Source organism: Gadus chalcogrammus, chromosome 23 (genome assembly GCF_026213295.1).
Source record: "Gadus chalcogrammus isolate NIFS_2021 chromosome 23, NIFS_Gcha_1.0, whole genome shotgun sequence".
Taxonomy (NCBI): Eukaryota; Metazoa; Chordata; class Actinopteri; order Gadiformes; family Gadidae; genus Gadus; species Gadus chalcogrammus.
The window spans coordinates 1,880,735-1,906,538 of record NC_079434.1 but is presented as its reverse complement, the minus strand read 5'-3'; the positions used below and the strand labels follow the sequence as shown (position 1 = coordinate 1,906,538).

Below are 25,804 nucleotides of genomic sequence, written 5' to 3'. Positions count from 1 at the left end.
ACTGTTTTATGACCAGCTATGTTTCTTAGTAAACAGCCACCTGGAATATCATGGCGATCTTCTCCACGGTCATATCTTCCACTCGCAGACTAAGTCGCCGGCTCCCATGCACGGAAAACAATAAAGCTGGCCATTGTAATATGCGAAACTCAATGGAAAGTTTGAAACGTCTTAATATGTATTTTTTTTAAAACCACGTGCCCTTTTCCCGGCATTGTGGTTTTATCTAAATATCATACAAACAAACAAGCAACTGGATTATTCAGTATTCCCGTTTGATTTAAAAAACAGAAAAATGCAGTTTATTTGTTTATTCCTTTTGCCCTTTTTCCGTTTCAAAACCAAATCAGAAAAAACCCAAAACGACCTGTTATTTGGTTTTTTCTGATTTTGTTTTAAATCGGAATATTCAAGACGAACCATACACCGTTTTCATTTGTGTTTGTGTTTAGTTTGTTGGTTTTTTAAACCAAACAAAAATAGATACATTTGTAGGCTACACCAGAAGGCAGAACGCAGCGAGCGAAGAAAAAAAGAGCCTACTACCTAAACCAGCAATAGACCAATTATATTTAGCCTTAGTTATGGCCACACTTGAACCATATGGGGATTTATTCGTGAACTATTTGACAATGGAAAGACACACGACGAGATCAGTACCGCTCTAAAGCAATCTGGTGCACCGAAGTGCTCCGTTATGACGGTGAGGAGGTTCTGTGTGGAGCAAACCCTTCGAAGAAGAAATCTAGTTCCTTTCTTCTTCTATGTAGCCTATTGTACAATATGTAGGCTACTTGTCATTTAGATGTATTTTAATGTTTATGACCAGCTAGGTTTCTTAGTAAACAGCCACCTGGAATATCATGGCGATCTTCTCCACGGTCATATCTTCCACTCGCAGACTAAGTCGCCGGCTCCCACGGAAAACAATAAATCAGAATCAGAATCAGAAAGGATTTAATTGCCAAGAAGTGTTTTACACCCAACCAGGAATTTGGCTTGGTGATTAAGGTGCATACATTAAGACAATAAACAATGAAAAATGAAGAAGAGATATATATATAATATAACACCATATAAACAAGCAGGAACATAAGCGATCAATTAAAAAAGGATTAAATAGAATAAATAAATTAAAAACTAAAGTAAAAGATTTAAAAATTTAAGATACAAGAATATAAGAATTTACAAATTGGTGATGGGTATGAGTGCCAGAGTCAGTGTCAGTCAGTGGGGGGTGGTGGTCCTGGACTTGTTAAGGAACCCAACTGAAGAGGGGAAGAACCTGTTCAAGTGGCGGGAGGTTTTGGTCCTGATGGACCGCAGCCTCCTGCCAGAGGGGAGAGTTCCAAATAAACTGTGACCAGGATGGGAGGGGTCGGCCATAATCTTGCCTGCCCCGCCTCAGAGCCCTGGAGCTGTGCAGGTCCTGGAGGGATGGAAGGTTGCAGCCAATCACCTCTCCGCAGAGCGTATGTATACGCTGCAGTCTGCTCTTGTCCTAGCCGTAGCAGCAGTGTACCAGACAGTGATGGATGAGGTGAGTGATGGACTCAATGATTTGCAGTGTAGAAGTGCACCATCACAGTCTTTGGCAGGTTGAATTTCTTCAGCTGGCGCAGGAAGAACATCCTCTGCTGGCCCTTTTTTGGTGATTGGGACCCCTGATGTTGAGCTTCACATTTTAGGTCCTGGGTGATGATGGTGCCCAGGAAACGGCAGGACTCCACAGAGTCGACTGGGAGCCACACAGGATGATGTGGGTGGATGGGGCTGGGTTCTTTCCTCTATCCACAATAATCTCCCACAGTTTTTAAAGGGTTAAGCTCCAGGTTGTTCTGGCTGCACCAGGTCACCAGATGGTCAATCTCCCACGGGTAGGCGGACTCATCACCGCCAGAGATGAGCCCCAATGAGCGTGGTGTCGTCCGCGAACTTCAGGAGCTTGACAGACTGGTGACTGGAGGTGCAGCTGTTGTGTACAGGGAGAAGAGCAGAGGGGAAGATAACACAGCCTTGGGGGGATCCGGTGCTGATGGTCTGGGATTCAGATAAATGTAAAAATAAAAACATTTATTTTGACATTATAATGTCGTTCAAAGAAACGAACCATACACAGATTTAATCTAGTATTCATCTAACTGTCTTTTTGTAGGTCCCTACAAGTAAATCAGATAAAAGGCATGTTCGTGCATTTAGATGGTTCAATGGAGCAAAGTCAGTGAATCCAGACGAGGTAAGTCTACATTTTAACAATCTAAATCATCTGCAATCTGGGTGAGTACACATTATTCTGTATAATGTATGGAAAGTTTATTCATGCCTTGCAAAATTGAAAAACAACTGCTTCTGTTGATGTACACTCTGGAGAATATATAGAAGGTGAGTTAACTTGATTCTTTCCCATGGAGGGAACAGCATGGGATGTCAATATTCAGGGTTATACAGTGTGTAATATAATGATACATTGCATTACATGAGCTGTGTCCATTTTTTCAATCAGTGTAACCAATGTATTTGTCCACACTGAATTCAGTCTAATCAGGTTGCTTTCTTGAAACAAAGGTAAGGTAAAGATTATGATGGCTTTTAAAGACACTTTAAGTCGTGCTGAGGTCAATATTATTTGTTGTATAAATTTGTTAAATGATTGTTAAGCAATTTCTTGTGCTTAAAGCCTTAAGTCTGTGTTTTGTATCAGGTTGAAAATGCTGTGTCCAGTGGCCTCACCAGGAACTGCCTGCACTGATGAGCAGCGCCTTTGGAACAGTGGGACCCAGAGGAACCTCGCTCCAAAGCTGTTGGCTGACATCAGTTTTGCCCATCACAAACCTATGGATGCTTTCCACGAAACCCGATGTGAGAGCGAGCCATCTACCTTTACCTCCCATCCCTGTGGATGACATGAGAAAAGGCCTACATCACGTGAATCTGCCTGTGTCAAGCCTCCTCCATAAGCTGCTTAAATGCTACCCTCCCCACAGCACCATAGTGCTATAGCACCGCAGTCACCGCAGTGTGCTGCCCATGTCAACCATGACAGCACCAACATTTGCCTAAAATGTGGAAAATAAGAATCTACGGCCAGCTCTGCAAAGAAGGTCCCAATTGGATCCAAACCCTGACAATTTTTTTTTATAGAAGCACCCCATTTCCATCGGAATACAGCAACAAAGCATGTTTGAGGCTTTGGCTGTGCAGTGGCTAGAGGGCTGTGGGAATCCAGTCACCTGCCGAGGCACAAGGTTCTGTGTGTGGCTGAGCCCTGGCCTCTCGGTGAGCCCTGACAGGGTTTTGAGCACAGGTGAGCCCCTCGAAATAAAGTGCCCTTTGCCGAGAAACAGCTCTATGGAGGACCTGATTGGAAGCCAGAGGTTTGTTGTTAAATAGGTGGAAGGGAAGCCACAGCTACAGTCAAATGGGCCACGTGGCTACTACACACACGTGCAGCTGTGTGCAGGGCGGACGGCAATGCAAGCTGCTTCTCTGGTCGTCGTCACAGCAGGTAGATGTTGGTTTGTGCTGTTCGACGAGGAGTTCTGTGCCAGGACAGTGGCCAGACTGAAGATGTTTATTTTAAGTTCATGCTACCTCATTTGTGTGAAGAGTTGGATTGGGGTCGCCTTGCTCTTCCAAGCGCTACATTGAGCTATGTTAAGTCAAGTGCTGAGAAGGAAGTGTGAGTTTATAGAGATATGATTATCTTAAGAGTTATGTATAATTGTTTGTTATTGTTTTGGTATTTATAAAACATACTGAATAATTTAAACATATCATACATGGATCAATTGTGTGAATTCTGTTGAATTAAAAGGTTGATAACTTGTAATCAAACAGAATACACACAATTGATCCATGTATGATATGTTTAAATTATTCAGTATGTTTTATAAATACCAAAACAATAACAACAATTATAACATAACTCTTAAGATAATCATATCTCTATAAACTCACACTTCCTTCTCAAGCACTTGACTTAACATAGCTCAATGTAGCGCTTGGAAAGAGCAAGGCGACCCCAATCAAACTCTTCACACAAATGAGGGTAGCATGAACTTAAAATAAAACATCTTCAGTCTGGCCACTGTCCTGGCACAGAACTCCTCGTCGAACAGCACAACCAACATCACCTGCTGTGACGACGACCAGAGAAGCAGCTTGCATGCCGTCAGCCCTGCACACAGCTGCACGTGTGTGTAGTAGCCACGTGGCCCATTTTGCTGTAGCTGTGGCTTCCCTTCCACCATTTTAACAACAAACCTCTGGCTTCCAATCAGGTCCTCCATAGAGCTGTTTCTCGGCAAAGGGCACTTTATTTCGAGGGGCTCACCTGTGCTCAAAACCCTGTCAGGGCTCACCGAGAGCCAGGGCTCAGCCACACACAGAACCGTGCCTCTGCAGGTGACTGGATTCCCACAGCCCTCTAGCCACTGCACAGCCAAAGCCTCAACATGCTTTGTTGCTGTATTCCGATGGAAATGGGGTGCTTCTTAAAAAAAATGTCAGGGTTGGATCCAATTGGGACCTTCTTTGCAGAGCTGGCCGTAATTCTTATTTTCCACATTTTAGGCAAATGTTGGTGCTGTCATGGTTGACATGGGCAGCACACTGCTGTGACTGCGGTGCTATAGCACTATGGTGCTGTGGGGTAGCATTTAAGCACTTATGGAGGAGGCTTGACACAGGCAGATTCACGTGATGTAGGCCTTTTCTCATGTCATCCACAGGGATGGGAGGTAAAGGTAGATGGCTCGCTCTCACATCGGGTTTCTGGAAAGCATCCATAGGTTTGTGATGGGCAAAACTGATGTCAGCCAACAGCTTTGGAGCGAGGTTCCTCTGGGTCCCACTGTTCCAAAGGCGCTGCTCATCAGTGCAGGCAGTTCCTGTGAGGCCACTGGACACAGCATTTTCAACCTGATACAAAACACAGACTTAAGGCTTTAAGCACAAGAAATTGCTTAACAATCATTTAACAAATTTATAACAACAAATAATATTGACCTCAGCACGACTTAAAGTGTCTTTAAAAGCCATCATAATCTTTACCTTACCTTTGTTTCAAGAAAGCAACCTGATTAGACTGAATTCAGTGTGGGACAAATACATTGGTTACACTGATTGAAAAAATGGACACGCTCATGTAATGCAATGTATCAATTATATTACACACTGTATACCCTGAATATTGACATCCCATGCTGTTCCCTCCATTGGGAAAGAATCAAGTTAACTCACCTTCTATATATTCTCCAAGGTGTACATCAACAGAAGCAGTTGTTTTTCAATTTTGCAAGGCATGAATAAACTTTTCCATACATTATACAGAATAATGTGTACTCACCCAGATTGCAGATGATTTAGATTGTTAAAATGTAGACTTACCTCGTCTGGATTCACTGACTTTGCTCCATTGAACCATCTAAATGCACGAACATGCCTTTTATCTATTTACTTGTAGGGACCTACAAAAAGACAGTTAGATGAATACTAGATTAAATCTGTGTATGGTTCGTTCTTTGAACGACATTATAATGTCAAAATAAATGTTTTTATTTTTTACATTATCTGAATCCCAGACCATCAGCACCGGATCCCCCCAAGGCTGTGTTCTTTCCCCTCTGCTCTTCTCCCTGTACACAAACAGCTGCACCTCCAGTCACCAGTCTGTCAAGCTCCTGAAGTTCGCGGACGACACCACGCTCATTGGGCTCATCTCTGGCGGTGATGAGTCCGCCTACCGGTGGGAGATTGACCATCTGGTGACCTGGTGCAGCCAGAACAACCTGGAGCTTAACCCTTTAAAAACTGTGGAGATTATTGTGGATTAGAGGAAGAACCCAGCCCCATCCACCCCCATCATCCTGTGTGGCTCCCCAGTCGACTCTGTGGAGTCCTGCCGTTTCCTGGGCACCATCATCACCCAGGACCTAAAATGGGAGCTCAACATCAGGTCCCTCACCAAAAAAGGCCAGCAGAGGATGTTCTTCCTGCGCCAGCTGAAGAAATTCAACCTGCCAAAGACTGTGATGGTGCACTTCTACACTGCAATCATTGAGTCCATCCTCACCTCATCCATCACTGTCTGGTACACTGCTGCTACGGCTAAGGACAAGAGCAGACTGCAGCGTATCATACGCTCTGCGGAGAAGGTGATTGGCTGCAACCTTCCATCCCTCCAGGACCTGCACAGCTCCAGGGCTCTGAGGCGGGCAGGCAAGATTATGGCCGACCCCTCCCATCCTGGTCACAGTTTATTTGGAACTCTCCCCTCTGGCAGGAGGCTGCGGTCCATCAGGACCAAAACCTCCCGCCACTTGAACAGGTTCTTCCCCTCTTCAGTTGGGTTCCTTAACAAGTCCCAGGACCACCACCCCCACTGACTGACACTGACTCTGGCACTCATACCCATCACCAATTTGTAAATTCTTATATTCTTGTATCTTAAATTTTTAAATCTTTTACTTTAGTTTTTAATTTATTTATTCTATTTAATCCTTTTTTAATTGATCGCTTATGTTCCTGCTTGTTTATATGGTGTTATATATATATATATATATATATCTCTTCTTCATTTTTCATTGTTATTGTCTTAATGTATGCACCTTAATCACCAAGCCAAATTCCTGGTTGGTGTAAAACACTTCTTGGCAATTAAATCCTTTCTGATTCTGATTCTGATTTATTGTTTTCCGTGGGAGCCGGCGACTTAGTCTGCGAGTGGAAGATATGACCGTGGAGAAGATCGCCATGATATTCCAGGTGGCTGTTTACTAAGAAACCTAGCTGGTCATAAAACATTAAAATACATCTAAATGACAAGTAGCCTACATATTGTACAATAGGCTACATAGAAGAAGAAAGGAACTAGATTTCTTCTTCGAAGGTTTTGCTCCACACAGAACCTCCTCACCGTCATAACGGAGCACTTCGGTGCACCAGATTGCTTTAGAGCGGTACTGATCTCGTCGTGTGTCTTTCCATTGTCAAATAGTTCACGAATAAAATCCCCATATGGTTCAAGTGTGGCCATAACTAAGGCTAAATATAATTGGACAGTCTATTGCTGGTTTAGGTGGTAGGCTCTTTTTTCTTCGCTCGCTGCGTTCTGCCTTCTGGTGTAGCCTACAAATGTATCTATTTTTGTTTCGGGTTTAAAAAACCAACAAACAAAACACAAACACAAATGAAAACGGTGTATGGTTCGTTCTTTGAATATTCCGATTTAAAACAAAATCAGAAAAACCAAATAACAGTCGTTTTGGGTTTTTTCTGATTTGGTTTTGAAACGGAAAAAGGGCAAAAGGAATAAACAAATAAACTGCATTTTTCTGTTTTTTAAATCAAAACGGGAATACTGAATAATCCAGTTGCTTGTTTTGTTTGTATGATATTTAGATAAAACCACAATGCCGGGAAAAGGGCACGTGGTTTTAAAAAAATACATATTAAGACGTTTCAAACTTTCCATTGAGTTTCGCATATTACAATGGCCAGCTTTATTGTTTTCCGTGCATGGGAGCCGGCGACTTAGTCTGCGAGTGGAAGATATGACCGTGGAGAAGATCGCCATGATATTCCAGGTGGCTGTTTACTAAGAAACATAGCTGGTCATAAAACATTAAAATACATCTAAATGACAAGTAGCCTACATATTGTACAATAGGCTACATAGAAGAAGAAAGGAACTAGATTTCTTCTTCGAAGGTTGTGCTCCACACCTCCTCACCGTCATAACGGAGCACTTCGGTGCACCAGATTGCTTTTTTGTTTTTCTGTTTCGGGTTTAAAAAACCAACAAACAAAACACAAACACAAATGAAATGCCGTTTATTTGTTTATTCCTTTTGCCCTTTTTCCGTTTCAAAACCAAATCAGAAAAACCAAAGAACGACTGTTATTTCGTTTTTGTGATTTGGTTTTAAATCTGAATATTCAAAGAACGAACCATACACGGATTAAATGAAATGCCGTTTATTTGTTTATTCCTTTTGCCCTTTTTCCGTTTCAAAACCAAATCAGAAAATCCAAAGAACGACTCTGTTATTTGGTTTTTCTGATTTTGTTTTAAATCGGAATATTCAAAGAAGGAACCATACACGGATTAATTTATTTATTTCATATGCGGATAAATACCGTTTAATGAATAATTAGTGTGTTTTATTTAATTTGTGAATAAAGAGAAATAAACTGCATGACCGTTACTCCTTTGTTTTTTGGTGGGTTTTAAGGCATTTTCAATGTGCTTAAGCGAAGTAACATAAGCCAATGCGATTTATGTACTGCTGCACTCTTAGCCAATCAGAGACGGGCTTGTTAAAACACAGGAATTCGAGCATGACATGGTGTCTACAGGTATAAACAAATTAAATTTAAGACTTTTTAAGACATTTAATACCACTTCTTAATGAAATTTAAGACCAAACTTACGATGGAAAAACAAATCAAAAGGGGAAATATACAGTAATCTTTCCAAGTAAACACACTGATGTCTGATAATAACCGGTTGAGTTTAAGAACATCGGCTAAATGTGTGTAATGCGAAAAGAGAACACAAAATGTCATTAGTCCTCAATTATATTTATTATTTTCAGAGCATTTAGGTCCCATAAACAAATGCTTATAAAATCAAGTAAATAAATAAAAAATACTGTTCCTTTCGAACAAAATAATAAATACAATAACTACATAAATAAATGGCAATTTCAAGTGCTTTTGAAGTGCAAAATATAACTTAACATAACTTGTGTGAGTGTGTGTATGTGTGTGTGACAGACATCCTTTGAATCAACCAAAATCAAAAGATAATAATAATAAACAAAACACTGACCTGGCACTTGAGAAAGCCTTCCCAAAAGAGTGTACTTAACCCATTTATAACAATGCACATGTGCACAAATGAACATAAACACTTGAAACAGTGAAAAAAGAAGGTAAGGAAGAGGTAATGCCTAATTTGACATTATGGCATATGCCTGAGTTCTGCCGATTTATCTTCCAGCTCTTTCTCAACCTCTTTGAGTTCTGTGAGTTTTTCTTTGTGTCTTCTTCTGAGGATGTTTGACTTGGTGATTAGCTGGGCCATGAGTGTGCCTGATTTACCCTCAGCTTGTTCTTCTAGCTTGTCTGCATCTTTTTCCAGGCTGTTTGCTACCTCAATCAGTATCTTCTTCTTCGTTTTGAGCTGCTCTAGGTGGTCTTCTGCACCTTTTCTCTTTTCTCTTTGAGCATTGCTCGCATGCTTTCTCTTTTCCTGGTCCAGGTGTAGCCGATACTGAGACCTAGCTGAAGCTGCAGCTGCCAAAAGCTCCTTAGTCAGAGGTACTTTGAGAACCCCCCCACAGACAGAGACATAGTCACAGATCATCCTCTGAGCAACCACTGTGTCCTCCTTCATGTTATCGGCCTCTACCTCCTTGTTTACAGAAAAGCCCCTCTCAACCGTTGCTTGGCCATGGGAGAGAAGCAGAAGTTTCCTGCAGAATGCCCAGAGTTCAGGGTAGGATTGATGGAGGAGTCCATGCAGGAAAACGTCCAGTCTTGTACGCATGGGTTGGAAAGAGGAGAATGACTCATGTTTTGCCTCCAGAGACAAGAAATTTCCAAATTGTTGGACAATCACATCACCTGTTGCAAAACAGATTAACAAAAAATAATATATAAATATTTTAAATCAATGCAATGAAAAAGTTTAGACAGACAAACCACAAAAAAATTTACATTCTGACTTCTAAATCGTAAGTACCAGCAGAGGCGCCTCCTGACAGCTGGTTATCATGCAGAAACCTCTGAACAACTCCTTTCATTCTTTCATAGCACAAGTCGGGGTCTGAGAACATGCTCGTTGGGTCCAAACATGCCATCTGCCTCACAATGGTGTACTTCAGTGGGCTCTTGTCTTGCATTTTCTTGACAATATTGGTCAAACAGTCCATGCAGTCCTTTCTAAAGGCCAACACACTGAGCTCCCCTAACGCTGCTCTTGGGGCTACTCTGGAGTTCCTAACAGGAAGAGGGGAGGAGGGCCTGTGAGACTGACTAAAAGTTTTATGCAAAAATAAAGTTTTGATTTCCTGTACCTTAACCATTGTTTGATATTTGACACCTTTGCCTTTACCTTTAGGACTACTTCTGCTCCTAATCCAATGTCCACAGCCTTTAGGCCAGCCCTTGCTTCCTTGGCAGTTGTGTCCAGTTTGACCATTTGCAGTGCTGTGATGTCATTAAGGATCTCTGCCTTGATGAACCTCTTCAGTAGGCTCTGAGAACAAATACAGTACAAATAACAATACAAATAAAAAAGTGTTGGAGGGTTGAGTTAAAATTTTCATTTCATACACTTTCTCCATGCATGTTATACATTACCTTCATGAGAACAGCCAGATCTTTACCGATGAATGGAATCACCGGCTCATCTGTCTGATACTTAGTCAGAAATGTGGTGAAGGTCCTAGAGACAGCCATAAAGAAGTGCAGCTTGGCCATTATGAGAGGGTCATTCCGTGCCTCTGCAAGGGTGTCATAGGAGGATGTTCTAGGGTTTGGAAGCTTTTTCTGTGTCACTGCATCCACATACTTCACCATCATTGGCCATATGGTGATAGCCCTGTCGACAACGGGTAGGTTTTCGATCCAGCGATGCCCACAGAATGGTAGGGGAAACACAGATGACTTGGTCAAAGAGCAGAAATCTTCTCTTCTAGCAGGGGTATTGTGCAAGAGTGTATGCAATGCCCTGAGCACTTTCTCCATCTGCCAGACACTGAAGCCACTTTTAAAGGCATTGTGGAGTGTGTGAAGCCCACAGCTCCCCACCACAATCAGCTGGGCACCTCCAAATGTATCTGCATGCTCCTGTTGGAGCATTGAGAAAAACTTCCAATTGACATTTGGTCCATCCATTGAGATAGAAACCAAATGTCTCAGGTCAAGCTGCTGCACACACTCCTGGAAATTGAAAAAAGACATTACAGACATTAGCCATACAACAGTTAACACATTCATTTCTGACACACCACTACTTCAGATTAATGTCAGACTGGATAAGATAAAAAAAATAAAAAATAAAGAATACTATTTCACAAAATAAGCAGTCAGCCATCCCTATAGCCATATTGTATATATTATTTAAACTTATTGGCATGTTAACACCAGACTATCTTTCTAAAACTAAAGCTGGCTGTTTTTTATTTCTTTTAATTCATTTTATTTTAATTTGTCTAATTGATGTATATTATCATATCCATAGTTGTTAATAACTTGACAATCAGTAAAGCTTAGACTAACTATATAATAACATACAAAAGGTTAGTTAAGAAATAAATGTTGGGCATACTTACTTTGAAATGCTGAAGTAGGTCCTTGGCAGTTGCGTGGCCCATGAACTGTGATCCGTAGAACCTAGACTGGACATGGTCATTTAACCAATAACGCACATGCAAGTCCATTTGTTTGGTTTTGGTTGTCTGGTTCAGTGTCTCATCGAACATGACAACAAACGCACCGCATTTTTGAACTTCATTGACGAGCTCTTTTTTTATATACGGCGCCAATCCAAATTTGGCAACGTATCTGGTCTTGTCTTTCCCGCATGTAAAAGACTGTACAAGGGCAGAATCTGGGAACATCGCTTTAAACAAGTCATCAATTCCGTCATTGGACCTGCAGGAATGGTGGCTTGTCACGGTCCTCATCACCCAAATCACCTCTGCTCGCAGTGTTGGCGTAGAGCCACAAATTGCGCGGTCAGATGGCATGCTTGTAACAGGCTGTGGATTTCCTGTTGCAACACTAGCGTTGTCAATTACATCATTGCTAGCGGTGGAGCAGAAGCTAGTAATTGTAGGCTGCAGGCGTGCTTTTGAGTAAGCTTTGTGTTTCTGGCTCTGGACATGGGATTCCACCGCTCCGATCCCCATTGTCCCAAGTTTGAAGGTTTTTTTACACACAGTGCACCGAGCTTCATAGGCGCTACCAGGCACCGACCTTAACCAGTCATACTCGTCCTTCTCGAGCCATTTATCATTAAATTTACACTTACCCATGTTTCAGAGTCGAGTGTCTATATCGTAGTGAGGGGTCTGAATCGCGCCAAAATCTATAAACGAACAGGCTGGAGCCCTGGCTAGATGATAAACCAATAAACAGGAGCCCTGGCAGTGGCGTAATCGGGGGGGTGGGGCTGACCTAACCTAAGACAACGCAGCGCACAGGCTACCGGAAAAAAAATATTTGACCTGGCAGAACAGATTGCCCGCATTTTCGCACTGACATGGCACACAAATATTTAAGACCAATGCAATCTGAATTTAAGACAATTTAATACTTTTTAAGGCCTTATTTTGATGAAAATTTATTTACGACTTTTTAAGACTTTTTAATACCCCGCGGCCACCCTGCATGAGGTCGAGGAGGTGATGCGTTCAACGAGTGCGTGAGCTGTTGTAACACCTCGTTTATTTCACTAAGGTGCTTCTGTAAATGAACAAAATTTTCAGCTCTTAGTTATTTTCAACAGACCAATAGTAGATGGCATGCATTTTAAAATTTCAATGCATTTTGAGCCCTGAACAACAGTTAAAGCTATTGAATAATTGATTCGCATGCATAGTATACTACACTTTCCATTGAACAATTACCCCTGTAACCCACACATTGACTCTTTTTCTAGGATAGGAAGTACAACCAAATTACAAGATAAAGTATGACGATGGAATGAAAACATTACTAGCAGCTGCACCTATTTAACAGGGACATTCAAATGACGTTGGAAATTTGCAAACATTATTTGTATAGGCCCAGACTGACCACCGGGCCGTGACATTGCTAGTTTGAATGCCCGACCCAATCGCACTCCGCGTATGCAGTGAGCCATCAAAAGCCACAATTGACTCTGTGTGAGACAGGTCAACGTGTTGCACGAAGGATCATGGGGAAAGCTCTCTTGTGTGTTTTGCAATGAAGAGAAAACGGTCACAGTGTCTCCACATATTTTTTGTACCTTTTTAAATTGAGGTGACATGGACAGAGCGTAACCCTTGTTATGTCTGACGCCTCGTGGTTTTTTGTTTTAATGTACATTTTACATATTATACCTGTTAATTAAACATTAAAAAAATAACGCAAGTGTCTATTCATTAAGGGTCCTACGAAAAGCATAGGAACCCTATTGCATTTGTTAGTATTATTGTTTTTTTCCATCTGCCCTATCTCAAAAACTACCTTGAAAAGTTGTATAAATTGGCAGGCTTGTAGTACTCCTAAAATTAATGAATGAATTAAAAGGATAGGCCAGAATTAACTATAGGTGGCGCTATATCAAGCCTTTGAAGTGCAACATACTCAACAGGCTGCCATTTCCACTAGGAAAGTGCAATATGCATGACACTTTGTATACATGCACCATTCGTTATGATGAACAACTTGCAAGGTGCAACCCATTAGCCATACCATTTAGATTTAATGCAATGGATACAACGCGACCAAAGAGCCACACATAAACTGCTTTTAGCTCTAGGATAGGAAGTAGAACCAAATTACAAGATAAAGTATGCAGATAGAATGGAGACATTACTAGCAGCTGCACCTATTTAATAGGGATATTCAAACAACGTTGGACATTTGCAAACATTATTTGCATAGGCCCACACTGACAACCAGGCTGTGACATTCCTAATTTGAATGCCCGACCTCACCGCATTCCGTGCATGCATTGAGCCATCACAAGCCACAATTGACTCTGTTAGACAGGTCAACGTGTTGCACGAAGGATCATGGGGAAAGCTCTGTGTTTTATTGTTGCGCGATGAAGGGAAAATGGTCACAGTGTCTCCACATCTTTTTTGTACCGTTAAATTGAGGTCAAGCCTTTGTAGTACAAAATACTCAACAGGTTGCCATTTCCACTAGGAAAGTGCAATATGCATGACACTTTGTATGCATGCACCATTCATTATGATGAACAACTTTCAAGGTGCAACCCATTCAGCCGGACAATTTAGACTTAATGCAATGGATACAACTCGAAGAGCCACACATAATCTGCTTTTGTGCCGAAGGTGGTAAAGCTGTAAGCTTTACACACATGTACGAGGTGACTGTGGGACTATATTGTGTTCAACTCATAGCATAAGGCCAAAGGCGGCAGAGATATACATTTGAAAGTGAAAAATATGCATATCTCTGATGTTTAAGCAAGTGTAACGTTGTATCAGGACCATGTCGGCTCAGCTGTCAACAAGAGGAGATTCCATAGTATACCCATTCCAAATTTCAAGTCTACACTGGAAAAAGCCTTCTGTTGAACCAATTAAAAAAATCTAGGGTAATGGTTCACATCTATATTACATAACTTGAGCCAATGACAAATATATAGCTTGCCTCAAACAATATTTCCTATATTCATAAAAACTAAATAATACAACTTGGCACCAAGTATAATTCTATTCTTTGAATGAAGTTAATACATTTAAATCGTATGTTAAATCCTAAACAAAAAAATATTGATTCACTCCAACAATTGTTTCTCATTTAAGAAATATCTATCAGAAATAATTTGTTTTATCCAATCAAAAAGATTAAAATTTAATCAAACAATTGTTTCTCATTTAAGTCATAATGTGCATCCGATATAATTTGTTTTATCCAATTTAAAAGATAAAAATCGAATCAAACAATTGTTTCTCATTTAAGAAATATCTATCAGAAATCATTTGTTTTATCCAATCAAAAGGATTAAAATGTAATCAAACCATTTTTTCTCATTTAAACATGAACATTTTTAAACATAACATATTTTTGTATACAATATATATTAACAATCTAAATGGCAGAGTTAGGCCTACTCCAGACCTCCCTCCAGACACAGACAGGCTGTGCTAGCTCACAGAACCAGTGAGTCATCGTCACTCTGGTCAAGGCTCTCTACTGCAGGTTCAGCTGTAGGTGCTACCTTGAATGAATAAGCAGCCGATGTTCCAAAAAGCTTCAAATCATGATCAGGCAGCTGGTGCTCAAAGCAAGCATCACCTGACAGCTTTAATCCATATCGGATGTATAGGATGGAGTTTAAGGTCTGCAAGGACATCCGGTTCCTGAGTTTGCTTTTTACCACGAGGACTGAGCTGCCTGTAAGTGCGTTGAGACGGGGGAGGGGCCGCGCAGGCACCCGGTGCTCGTTGTGAAGAGGTAATAGCGATAGTGCTTTCACCTCAAAAAGTCGCCAAAAGTCACCAATAGCAGCTGAAAAAGGAGCTAGATTTGTCGCTTGTCGCTGTTTTGAAAAAAAGTCGCCAAAGGGGTCTGAAAAGTAGCTAAATATAGCGTCAAAATCGCTAAGTTGGCAACACTGCGGTTTGGTCCAGTAGTCGTAAGCGTCTTTGTATTTAATGCGCATGCGCAGGCTTGTACGTAACCTTGAAATTGTACATTTGTCGAAACAAATATTTCTAAATTGAGCTCCTAATCAAATATAACTGTGTTTTAGGAAGAAAACAAAAAATGTTTATTTGGATTGAATGACAAAATTATTAATCAGTTGAATACACAACCTTAAAATTTTACATTTGTCAAAATGGATATTTCTTAATTGAGCTCCTAATTAAAAATATCTATATTTCACAGTATTTTGAAATAAAAAAAAGTTATTTTAAAAATAAAACAAAAAATGTTTATTTGAATTGAATTACAAAATAATAATCAGATGAAGTACGGCTTAAAAACCTTTTTCCAGTGTATATCTGAAAATAAAAATTGGATGCATTTGTTTGAAGTTGCCTTTCTGAACTGCGGCCTCTCTCCAACACAGGCTTGGCCTTGTATCGGGCAATTCACAAGGGCCATGCAATCCAAAAATTTGAAAAAAGTGAGTGTGGATTGAATTTCACAAGACACAGGCGGACATTATGTATTTGTGGATTGTGTAATATCGGTGTGAATAATATTTTACGAGGCACAACCAAATATATGTGGATGGTGGTAAACGAAATGTGAATCATCTTCTTTGGGTTCCGCATAATAAAGTCCTAAGCCAGCCGAGCTAGACTAGCTCATGACGGCACCAAGCCAGCCGGAAAAGTCGGCATGTATCAGTGCACTGCGCTACTACTTTTTTAGACCAACCATTGCATACTTTCTTTAAATGAATTTATAATATTTAATATGGAGAGTGAATGAGCCGAAATCGCTAAAATAAACCAGTCCAAACCTGAACACCTGTGAGTTGTCAAATTTAATTAGCATATGTAGGGGCCACAGGGAGCGCTATATCGTGGTCAGACCTATACAGCCATGAACCGTGGCACATGAAAAAAAGAAAATCTGAAACTTGGTATCTGGCCCTAACTTTTTGTAGTATGAATACTAGGGATGGGCATTCGATTAAGTTGTCTTAGTCGATCGTCGGGAGAATTAACGATCAATTAGTCCATATAATAATAATAATAATATTTTACATTAAAAGCTTTAAGCAACGGATCATGCAGCTCAAAGCCGGTGCTCATAAACATAACTAAAAATAAACACAACCCTAGTTTCTTTCCAAAATAATAACAATCATAATATTTAAAAAAAACAATTGTGTTATAACTTAACCAACCAGTCTACAGATTTTTGTTCAGAAAGATGAGCATGTTGGCATGCTCTAGCGTCAGACGCGACCGCAGCCTGGTGACCGTCAGTCCAGCCGCCGAAAACACCCGCTCTGAGGGGACCGGCGTTGCCGTGATGCACAAATACCTCCGTGCTAACTTGGCAAGGCGGGGGAACAACTTTCCACAATCCAGGGGCTCAGAAAGTTCTTCATTTCTGCTTCGATGCTAACCTCGCCTTGAGTGGTAGGCCTATATTGCTCCCCAAGAAGTAATTTTTTAAATCATAATGGTCCCACACCAGACTTCGCCGTGGCATCGTCCGCTTCATGATTACATCGCCGTGTTCCAATATCCATACTATCCATACTTACTAGTCTTAAGTTTGAGTACGTAGGGCGTTCCGATTCAGATCGGGCGAAAATAAGTGTACTGAAAACGGTCAAATCGCGAAGTGTGTGGCGATGTCACTTTTCGTACTCAACGGCAGCCATCTTAGCTACGTAGCGGAATAGGGCGGAGCCAGGCTGAGCCAAAGTCGGCGCATTTTCCACATAGCCTGCATTAATAGTCATTTTGTAGTTTTTATAGCTGCTAGGCGTAAAGAGTTCACCGTTCAAAGCGGGATGTTTATTGCGGGGGAGGAGCCGCAAATTTAAATATTGCCCCTGTGTGGTAAAATGTTTAATTGCACACTGCATTAGTTTAATCGATGAAAAATGTACGTAATCAATGAAATTCTTAACGATCAATTAGTCGATCGTCGATTAATCATGCCCATCCCTAATGAATACAAACTAAATTCAAAACTTGAAACTTAAAGAAGCATAGTTCAAGGTTAACCAAGCTAAAGTTTATCCAAATAGGACCATATGGGGCGCTAAAGCGATCAATTGTAAACTTTAAAGACTCATAACTCCTCAGCCTTTTGACGTACAGTCATGGAAGTTTGTTCTTCCATCGCCAGATCCAAGTTGAGGCTATTCCAGCGTTGTCAACCATATGCAGACAAAATAAGGTCTTAAAGGCACCCAGTGCAACTTTATGTAAACATTCAATGAAAAATAAACATTCAATTTCTAGTCTTTTTTACACGTAGTAAGTTTCAATAACTCCATACCATTACATATCGACATTCAAGGAGCAAAGATGAGACGTCGCTGTGTGGTGAGAACTGATAGAAAATCGTAAACAACAACAATCGCCGGTGGGGAGAAGCCATTTTTCCATTGACTGGAAGCCTGCTTCATTTATTGTAGGTTACAAAAAATAAAGAAAATGGCGGCATTGTTGTTGTTATCGATTTTCTATCAGTTCTCACCACACAACGACGTCTCATCTTTGCTGCTTGAATGTCGGTATGTAATGGTATGGAGTTATTGAAACTTACTACGTGTAAAAAAGACTAGAAATTGAATGTTTATTTTTAAGCCTCGAAAGTTGCACTGGGTGCCTTTAAAGTTCTGTGTCTTCAGGGTCTTAATGGTCTGCATTAGGCTTGGCCCCCGTAAAGTGCTGCTTGCAGCTTTAATTTTGGTTGTAATTATGTTAAGAATGGCTGAGTTATGGTGGATTTATGAGAAAGTACGATTATCCAAATGAGGCGCCATTGTTACTTTTGTGTTCCCATGAAGGACCTTAGATATTATGTAAAGTTTTGTTTTGATATCCAACAAAATTACATCAGTGTCAATTTGAAATGAACAATGATGAAGTTGCTTACCAACCTATTTTTTATAATGGAAGTCAATGGCGAGAAAACACTGACTTCAACCATTCCAAAGACGAACAACTCAGGGCGTCAAAGTTGGTTTACATATATAGAAACCACGCATAAGCAGATCTTCGAAAAGGAAAGGACCTCTTCGGCAGCTGGGGGGCATTAGCTTGTTAGCATGCTCAAAGAACATTACCCACACAACGAGTTAGGGCAACCCCACACAGAAAATTCACATGCAGCGACATGTGTAGTTTACTTTAATCGTACACATTGTGGCTTTAATAGAATAAATGTTGGGTAAATAATTTATTACAATTAGTGAAAAACATATTTTACTGAAATCCTTTTAACAAGCATGCATTTTGACACACCCAACAACATTGTAACCTTAACAAATATTGAGTGTTTGAGTCAATGGCAACCAGTCAAATCTGTTTGGATATGTTCATTCTTTATTGATTGAAACAATGAATCAAACATGCAGTCAACTCTCAAATAATCTATAAGAACCAAGCATGGAAAACTGAAAATGAGTGGATAGTGTAAATACATCAGTGTGGTGATACTACTGAGTTGAACACAAAAAAAAAAAAAAAAGAAGAAACCCGTGTCTGAGTGTCCTCAGTTTGATCAGCATGAGATAAAGACCCAGCAGGTTATGTTTGAGAGAGGGGTGAAGTGTCAAGGATTCCTCAGGGGTACAGTCTGGCCAACACTGGTTTGACAAATCCAAATCCATGCCCGTTCGACTACAGGCAATGGCATCAATGCTGCGTGTTTGAACCTTTAATATTAGCTAGATGCTCTGCTCCTTGCTGTACGTTAGGGGAAAACCTGCCATTTGACCACACCTCTTAAAGAGACAAAAATCACCAGGAGAGGAAGGTCTCAACTGAAACCTCAACACCAAGAAATGAAACATGGCAGAAGGCTGGGGTATGAGATACTCAGCATCTTCTTTCAGTCCTCACAAATTTGAGTTGGTCTTAAGACACACAGATCCATAGGTCATACTTTTACCTATAATATTACCAATAGGTAATACATATTTCCTATGGAGGTCAATGCCAGTGGGTTGTATTAACGCACATCTTGGTGACATGGTTCTGTGTATTAAAAGACATCTTTAAGATGAAGTGACCCACAAACTCGTGACACGGGATGTGTTATAATAAGCAGCCATTTTGAAATCTTAAATGAGTGTGAGAACTCTTTATTGACTTAGCTCAGGATTAAAGAAAGTGACCTGGACAGGCCTTGTATTGTTGCCCGACAACGGCTGAATCCCAGCGTAATGTGTTCAAGCATAGGACTTCGAACCTGCGTGAATAAGCCACATTTGAAACATACCAACGGTGTGGATTGCAAAAACAGAAGAATTAAACATTACATTTCCTTTCCTGTCGTTTTCCTTTCCCCCGCTACAATCCCAAATCTTCTCATAGGACAGAAAAGAGAAGAAAAAATGAAATATCAAGATATAAAAACAAATCAAAGCCATATGGTCTTATTTACGTACTAGAAGTTAAGTTAAGTACGAATTGTTCTTCCAAATAAGCAAATATGCACTTTAAAGTCTTTGAGAATTAGATTCCAAACAGAGAAATCGCATAATACACCGACAGACAAACAGTACACATATTTGCTCATACAACACTTGTGGCTTCCAGTGATGTTGGTGAAAAACATTAATTTACAAACTTTAATATATTCACTTTTATGGAAAGTCCTAACAGTGATTTGGTACACAAGGCCGGAATGCTACCCTCCATTAAAACAAAACACAAAGGAAGGAAAAATAGGTTTGATGTAGGCCTTCAGAGATGACATTAGATCAATTAGTTATAGGTTTTATATGCACTACTAGGACACCACCAATCGGAAAAGAAAACCAAAATAAAAGTAAATATTATTCTTACATATTCTTACATCATCCCTGACGGTTTCACTTTTGTAACTGAACAATCAGTCGTCCACTTGGCGCGGATAAAACTACAACGTTTAAACCCACATTGACTGGATCCAGCCGGACTAGCGCTCCTTGGCTCCACTTCAGCAGCTCTAGCAGCAGGTGACATGCCAATACAGCCATGACGGGTTAGGCCGTGTTCACATCTAGCGTTTTTTTTAAATTTGCCAGCGCTTGTTTTACATTATATTCCTATGGAGCAGAGCGTTTCTGGAAAAAGTCACAGCCGTTTTTTTAAACGCCTCTCCCAGCGTTTTTTTCTTCCATACGGAGCGTTGAAAAAAGTTCAACTTTCAGGAAGAAAGCGGCCGACGTCAGGGGTCTTTTTGGCAACTGACCAATCAAAAGCGGAACATTGACACAGTGAGAGGAAACTCACTGTCAAAACAAGAAACAATGGCGGACAAATCACTCGGGGAAAGTGCCGGTGGAGCGATTAATAGTTTTAATTACAGAACATGTCGAGATCTATGACATGTCTAATGGGCTCTAGCCGGGATACGTAGTAGGCGGGTAATGTCGGGTCTAGAATTGGTTCCTAAGCGATAAAAAAAACGCTCCCAGTGCTTTTAGGACAAAAAAACGCTGCCAGCTTCTTCTTTTTTTGAAAAAACGGTCGGATCAACCTTTCCCTATTACAAAAATCGCTAGATGTGAACACGGCCTTAAGGGGTAAAGCAATGCTGTATTGAAGTTGTTTTGGCTTATGTGAAGGTTTTAGTGAGTCATTATTTATCAGTTGACTGTTGCGCGACGTGACGATGTGGGCGACCCGCGTTGCTTTTTGTAACGGTTCCACATCAGGCTGGCTTCTGATTGAGTCCCCCTCCAACCAAAAGAAAATAGAAAAAAAGAACAAATAAACTAAAACATCAGCAATATAAACCACTTTCATGTGGTTTTGTGGGGAGGCGAGGGACCCGTTCAGCAGCTGAGATGAAGATAAGGCCTTGTTACAGGGAGCAGGTTTAAGGGCTTCAGATGTGATGAAGATAAGGCCTTGTTACAGGGAGCAGGTTTAAGGGCTTCAGATGTGATATAGATAAGGCCTTGTTACAGGGAGCAGGTTTTAGTGCTTCAGATGGGGAAGATGCAGAACATGACACAGAGTAAGAGCGGGAGAGCAGAGAGCATGGACGTTAAAGACGTCAGATACTTCATCCTACATATATACTGTAAACCCTGTTACTGTTATAGTCCGCTGCGGTGTCCTGGCCCCCGCTGGCAGGCATGCTGCCTCTCTTCGTTGGCAGTAGTGGTTTCTTTACGGCCAGAGAATTAAACAAAAATGCATATGATTTATTTTTTTTACATTCTTTTAGGCAAGTCCCATTTGTTTAACTAATACTGAGCTGAGCGAAGCCCATCAGCTTGACGTCGTCTGGTATTTCACTGGCCTCCACCCCAGAGGCCTGGAAGGTGGAGAGGAGAGACAGAACACAGGCATTAACCAAGGACACACGCAGCCTTGGACTGCTTAGTGTGGTCCGGACCATCCTGGAGGACGGAAGAGACTCATCCTCCTTTAAACTAATCCTCCCTTAAACTCCACGTCCTTTAACTCATCCCCTACTCTCAACACCAGGGTTGGCTGCAATTATTTCAATAATTAAGGTACCGTTTTTAGATCGGATAATTCATTTGTTTTTTTTACCAAGCGTTACCATAACAAAATGTATTCTTGTTTCGTAAAATACAAATCACACACACACACACACACACACACACACACACACACACACACACACACACACACACACACACACACACACACACACACACACACACACACACACACACACACACACACACACACACACACACTGGTTCCAGTAACCTTGTAACGACACCATTCCCAACACTTTTGACCACTACTTTGTTATGGGGTGATGCCCTGGAGCAAGGGACCACAGCCACTTACCAATTTGAAGGTCACATTTCGGTTCGACTGAGGCTCATCCACAATTTTTTGCAAATTAGCAGCAACTGAAAAGACAAAGAACACATATTGACTGACTTGTCCTTCTCAGCTCACTATAGAAATGAAGCCAGTGCAGATCTCTGGGAAGGTCTTCAACAAAAGGGTCTAATTCCCCATATTAGGTGGTCAGACACAGCAGGGGTCAACAAGCATGTCCTCGGTCCGTAGAGCAGGGCAACTGACCTATAACTAAATCCCTGCCGTCAACAAGGCCTGCGGAGACCAACTCCTGAGAGACGCCGTCAGCCGTGTCTGAGGAGAGGCAGAGAGGGAGAGAACTCAATGGAGAGGGGCCCATATACTGCTGCCACGAGTCTGAATCAGGGTTTGGCTTATAGGAATCACTTCATCTTACTGACCTCGTCCTGGCATGAATTCAAAGCGGATGTCATTTAGTTCCTTCTTTAAATTTCTGCAATGAAGGAAATGGAAAAATAAGAACCTTGATATAGAGTGATCTGATCGCTCACTCTAGTTTTTCTATTTGCAGCAAAAATGTAGAAATATGTAACACCTCACAAAATACTGTAAATGGAAGACAAACACAACTCTCTGTCATCATCACAGACTCATCATAAACAGGGCTACAGACAAACTTTTTATACCAGGAGTACTGTGGCCCCTAACTGAAAATTGTAGGGGCGCAACCAGAAATTTTAGGGGCACACAGCGTGAAACAACATGCCAACCAAATATTCAAATTTCTACTAATTTTCCCTGTATTACATATTTTGATTATAGATGCAGAAATTACAATGTGCGGTTTCAAATTCAGTTCATTTTATTGTGATTCTCATCTATCCCAATGGTTTCCATGTGTGCGCGCATGCGTTCGACCAGCACGGAAGCGACAGTTTCAGGGCTTGTTCACACTACCTCCGTCCGTCGACGGATCTCATTGACTTTGCATGGGGCGCTCGCGAAATGCATTGTGGGTCCGTCCGTCCATTTGGCTCCGTGGCCTGCGTCAAAAAGTTGAGAAATTTTCAACTTTTCATGCAGCGCCAGATCCGTCAGCTAATCAGATCGCTGTTATGCAAATGCAATCCACGCTCTTCTTGGATCCATTTTGCAATAACAAGCAGGAAGAAGCAGTAAAAATCCAGCCTCATATATTTTTAAAGAAATGTGGAAAAATAGGATTGTTTTTAGCCACCTGTTTGTGTCATCTTTTGTATTTATATCCACATATCGCCATTATAGTTAAGTATTATATATTTATGTCTCACACCCTCTCTACGACACACTGGCCCAGCAGAGGAGCACCTTCAGCATAAGATTCCTCTCACCCAGATGCACCACAGAGCACCACAGGAAATCATTCCTGCCTGTGGCCAATAACTTTACAACGCCTCCCTTAGAAGGTCAGACACCCCCCCCCCTCTCTAATCTCTGACCTCAAACAAGGACTATAATTCTTGCACCTTTTGCACAATACTGTACAATACTTTTTGTACTGTGCTGTCTTATGTATGTATGTGTATATGTATGTATGTATATATATGTATATATATATATATATATATATATATATGTATATGTGTATGTGTGTATATATATATATATGTATGTATATATGGTGTTGTATATATATATTTATATTGTCCTTAAATTTATGTTATTTGTATATTTGTATTTCTTAGGTTGTATCTTTTATGTGTGTATATGTATTTATATTATGTGTGTGTGTGTATATATATATATATATATATATATATATATATATATATATATATATATATATATAATATATTTTATATTTATTTTATTCTTAACATTTGTGTATGTATATCTGGAGTTCGTGACAAAAATTATTTCCCCCTGGGATTATTAAAGTATTTATCTATCTATCTATAGCGGGAAGCAATTCGATGGCTTCAGTATGCGTCTACTAGTCCCCTATTCGTCAGACACACCCTCGGCCATCCGCCGACGGACGCATGTAGTGTGAACAGTGGATGATGTGCTATTTTTGCGAAGCAATCTAAAGCACCACGCCAAACACCAGATAGTGTAATAGCCCCGCGTTCCATCTAACGTGACTAATTTTCCTTCGGGTGCGGGTTGGGCGTCGATATCAATTTATAGCGGGTCTGGTCAGTTGAGGAATGTAATTTGCGCTACTGTCGGAACACTGGTCGGATGCGGATTTAAGTATTGCGGGTAAGGGCGGGTTCGGGTTTGCAAAATAATACCCGTGCAGGACTCTGACTGGCACTGGCACACTAGCCGCATGTCGGCAGAACAAATCAATAGTTCGCTAGGTCATTGTTCAAACGCACGTAGCAGGTTGTGAAATCTTTCTCCTTCTCACAGTCGTTGAGGCACGCACATCTAGGACCCTCCCCCTCCACACATTAGCCACTAACAGAGGCCATTCCGTATCCTTCTCACAGATTGGTCTGCTACAGATTCAGGATTCATTGACGCGCCGCTTCCACGATTAACGTGTAAAAAAATAAATCAAATTACTGGTGGCACATGAGTGACCAGATGTAAAATTCAGTCGCACAATCTCAAAATTTGGTCGCAAAATGCGACCATTTGGTCACAGTCTGGAGCCCTGATAAACCTAATGCAAGACATAATTCCTCGGCTCTTAGTCTGAACAAACAATATTTTAAAGGAACAGTAAGCAATATTTGTGTCAAAATGATCAAATTAGAATAATATTCTGGCAGCTATCTGTAAATAGAATCTTCTGCAACAAAACCACTTGATTTCAAAACTAAGAATGTGTAGTTGGCTGTGTAGCAGGCCAAAGAACGAGTTCCTGGGTGCCTTTCTCTGCCCACTTGCTGCTGGGGGATATATTTTCAAACTCATGTTTGTTAGAAGAATGCCCTCCAAATCTTTCCTAGTGCTTCTTTATTAAGGGACATGAACCGTTGGTTTCCCCACCTTAACCGTAACACCAGGCTGATGGGGGCCTTAGGATCACTTGTTGATGTTAGGATCTGCCAACACACAAACACAACATCAATGGAACTATGTATCAGTAAGACCTCATTTGAAATACAAAGTTATCAACTTCAATGTATAACTTCATTATACAACAACGTTATCAGCTTCATTATTATGTGTTGAACTGACACTCAGCCCAAACTCTGAACAGCGAGTTCAAGTTATGCTCTAAAAAGCTGCACTATGTTACTCTTTAGCACTTTAGCTTAATGTCACAAGAATGTCTTCATATTGTCTCTAAATCAATAGACTAAGGCTGAATCCAATTTCATTGCTCAAAGCAAAATCTCAGCCCTAACCCTCGCTGTTGCGCGTTCACGCGCTGTGTAGCCGTGTCCAAAACCCATTTAAAGGTAGGGTAAGGGGTAAGGAGGAGGGCTTACATCCCCCCTTCGAAAATTGCGATTTTTCGATGGGCACATTGAAACTGAGAACGCTCCAGTTGTGAATTGCTCCCACAATACCTTGCGAGAAAATGGAAAGAAAAATCCTAGGCAAGATGGCGGGCGAAAAAAGGTGCGACAGGATTGAAAACCACAAATGTAAATGTTTTCTATGTTAATAGAAGACACTGCCGGGCT

General features: G+C 40.9%; 2 protein-coding genes across 5 annotated transcripts in view; both read right to left on the bottom strand.

The window, feature by feature from the left end:
* Positions 1–8,576: 8,576 nt before the first annotated feature.
* On the bottom strand, positions 8,577–12,176 carry LOC130377292 (uncharacterized). Of its 3 annotated transcripts, XM_056584345.1 has the most exons (5): positions 11,343–12,176; positions 10,580–10,950; positions 10,369–10,453; positions 10,121–10,264; positions 8,577–9,630 (listed from the first exon to the last, which is right to left on the bottom strand). In XM_056584345.1, exons 1-5 carry the CDS (start codon positions 12,045–12,047, stop codon positions 9,622–9,624), a joined length of 1,314 nt encoding a protein of 437 aa, XP_056440320.1. In that variant the 5' UTR covers positions 12,048–12,176; the 3' UTR covers positions 8,577–9,621. The 3 variants fall into 3 exon arrangements, with proteins under 3 accessions (XP_056440320.1, XP_056440318.1, XP_056440319.1); XM_056584343.1 differs by having other exon boundaries at positions 10,369–10,950; XM_056584344.1 differs by having other exon boundaries at positions 10,369–10,857.
* A 6,548-nt stretch (positions 12,177–18,724) lies between these two features.
* The window catches only part of LOC130377145 (serine/threonine-protein kinase OSR1-like), a 51,395-nt gene continuing 44,315 nt past the window's right edge, over positions 18,725–25,804 (bottom strand). For both annotated transcript variants that reach the window (XM_056584134.1, XM_056584136.1), the window contains 5 exons: positions 25,161–25,216; positions 22,619–22,671; positions 22,443–22,511; positions 22,200–22,264; positions 18,725–21,690 (listed from right to left, as the gene is read on the bottom strand). In XM_056584134.1, the coding sequence (XP_056440109.1) occupies positions 21,616–21,690; positions 22,200–22,264; positions 22,443–22,511; positions 22,619–22,671; positions 25,161–25,216 (318 nt within the window). In that variant the 3' untranslated portion in view covers positions 18,725–21,615. The remainder of the gene's footprint in view (positions 21,691–22,199; positions 22,265–22,442; positions 22,512–22,618; positions 22,672–25,160; positions 25,217–25,804) is intronic.

What these genes read in the sequence shown, in the direction of transcription:
- LOC130377292 (XM_056584343.1), bottom strand. Translation starts at nt 12,047, where the DNA reads ATGGGTAAGTGTAAATTTAATGATAAATGGCTCGAGAAGGACGAGTAT. An exon ending in ACCTACTTCAGCATTTCAAA is followed by an intron (nt 10,951 to 11,342) that starts GTAAGTATGCCC and finishes TTCAATTTCCAG; the next exon opens with GAGTGTGTGCAGCAGCTTGA. An exon ending in ATCTGGCTGTTCTCATGAAG is followed by an intron (nt 10,265 to 10,368) that starts GTAATGTATAAC and finishes ATTTGTTCTCAG; the next exon opens with AGCCTACTGAAGAGGTTCAT.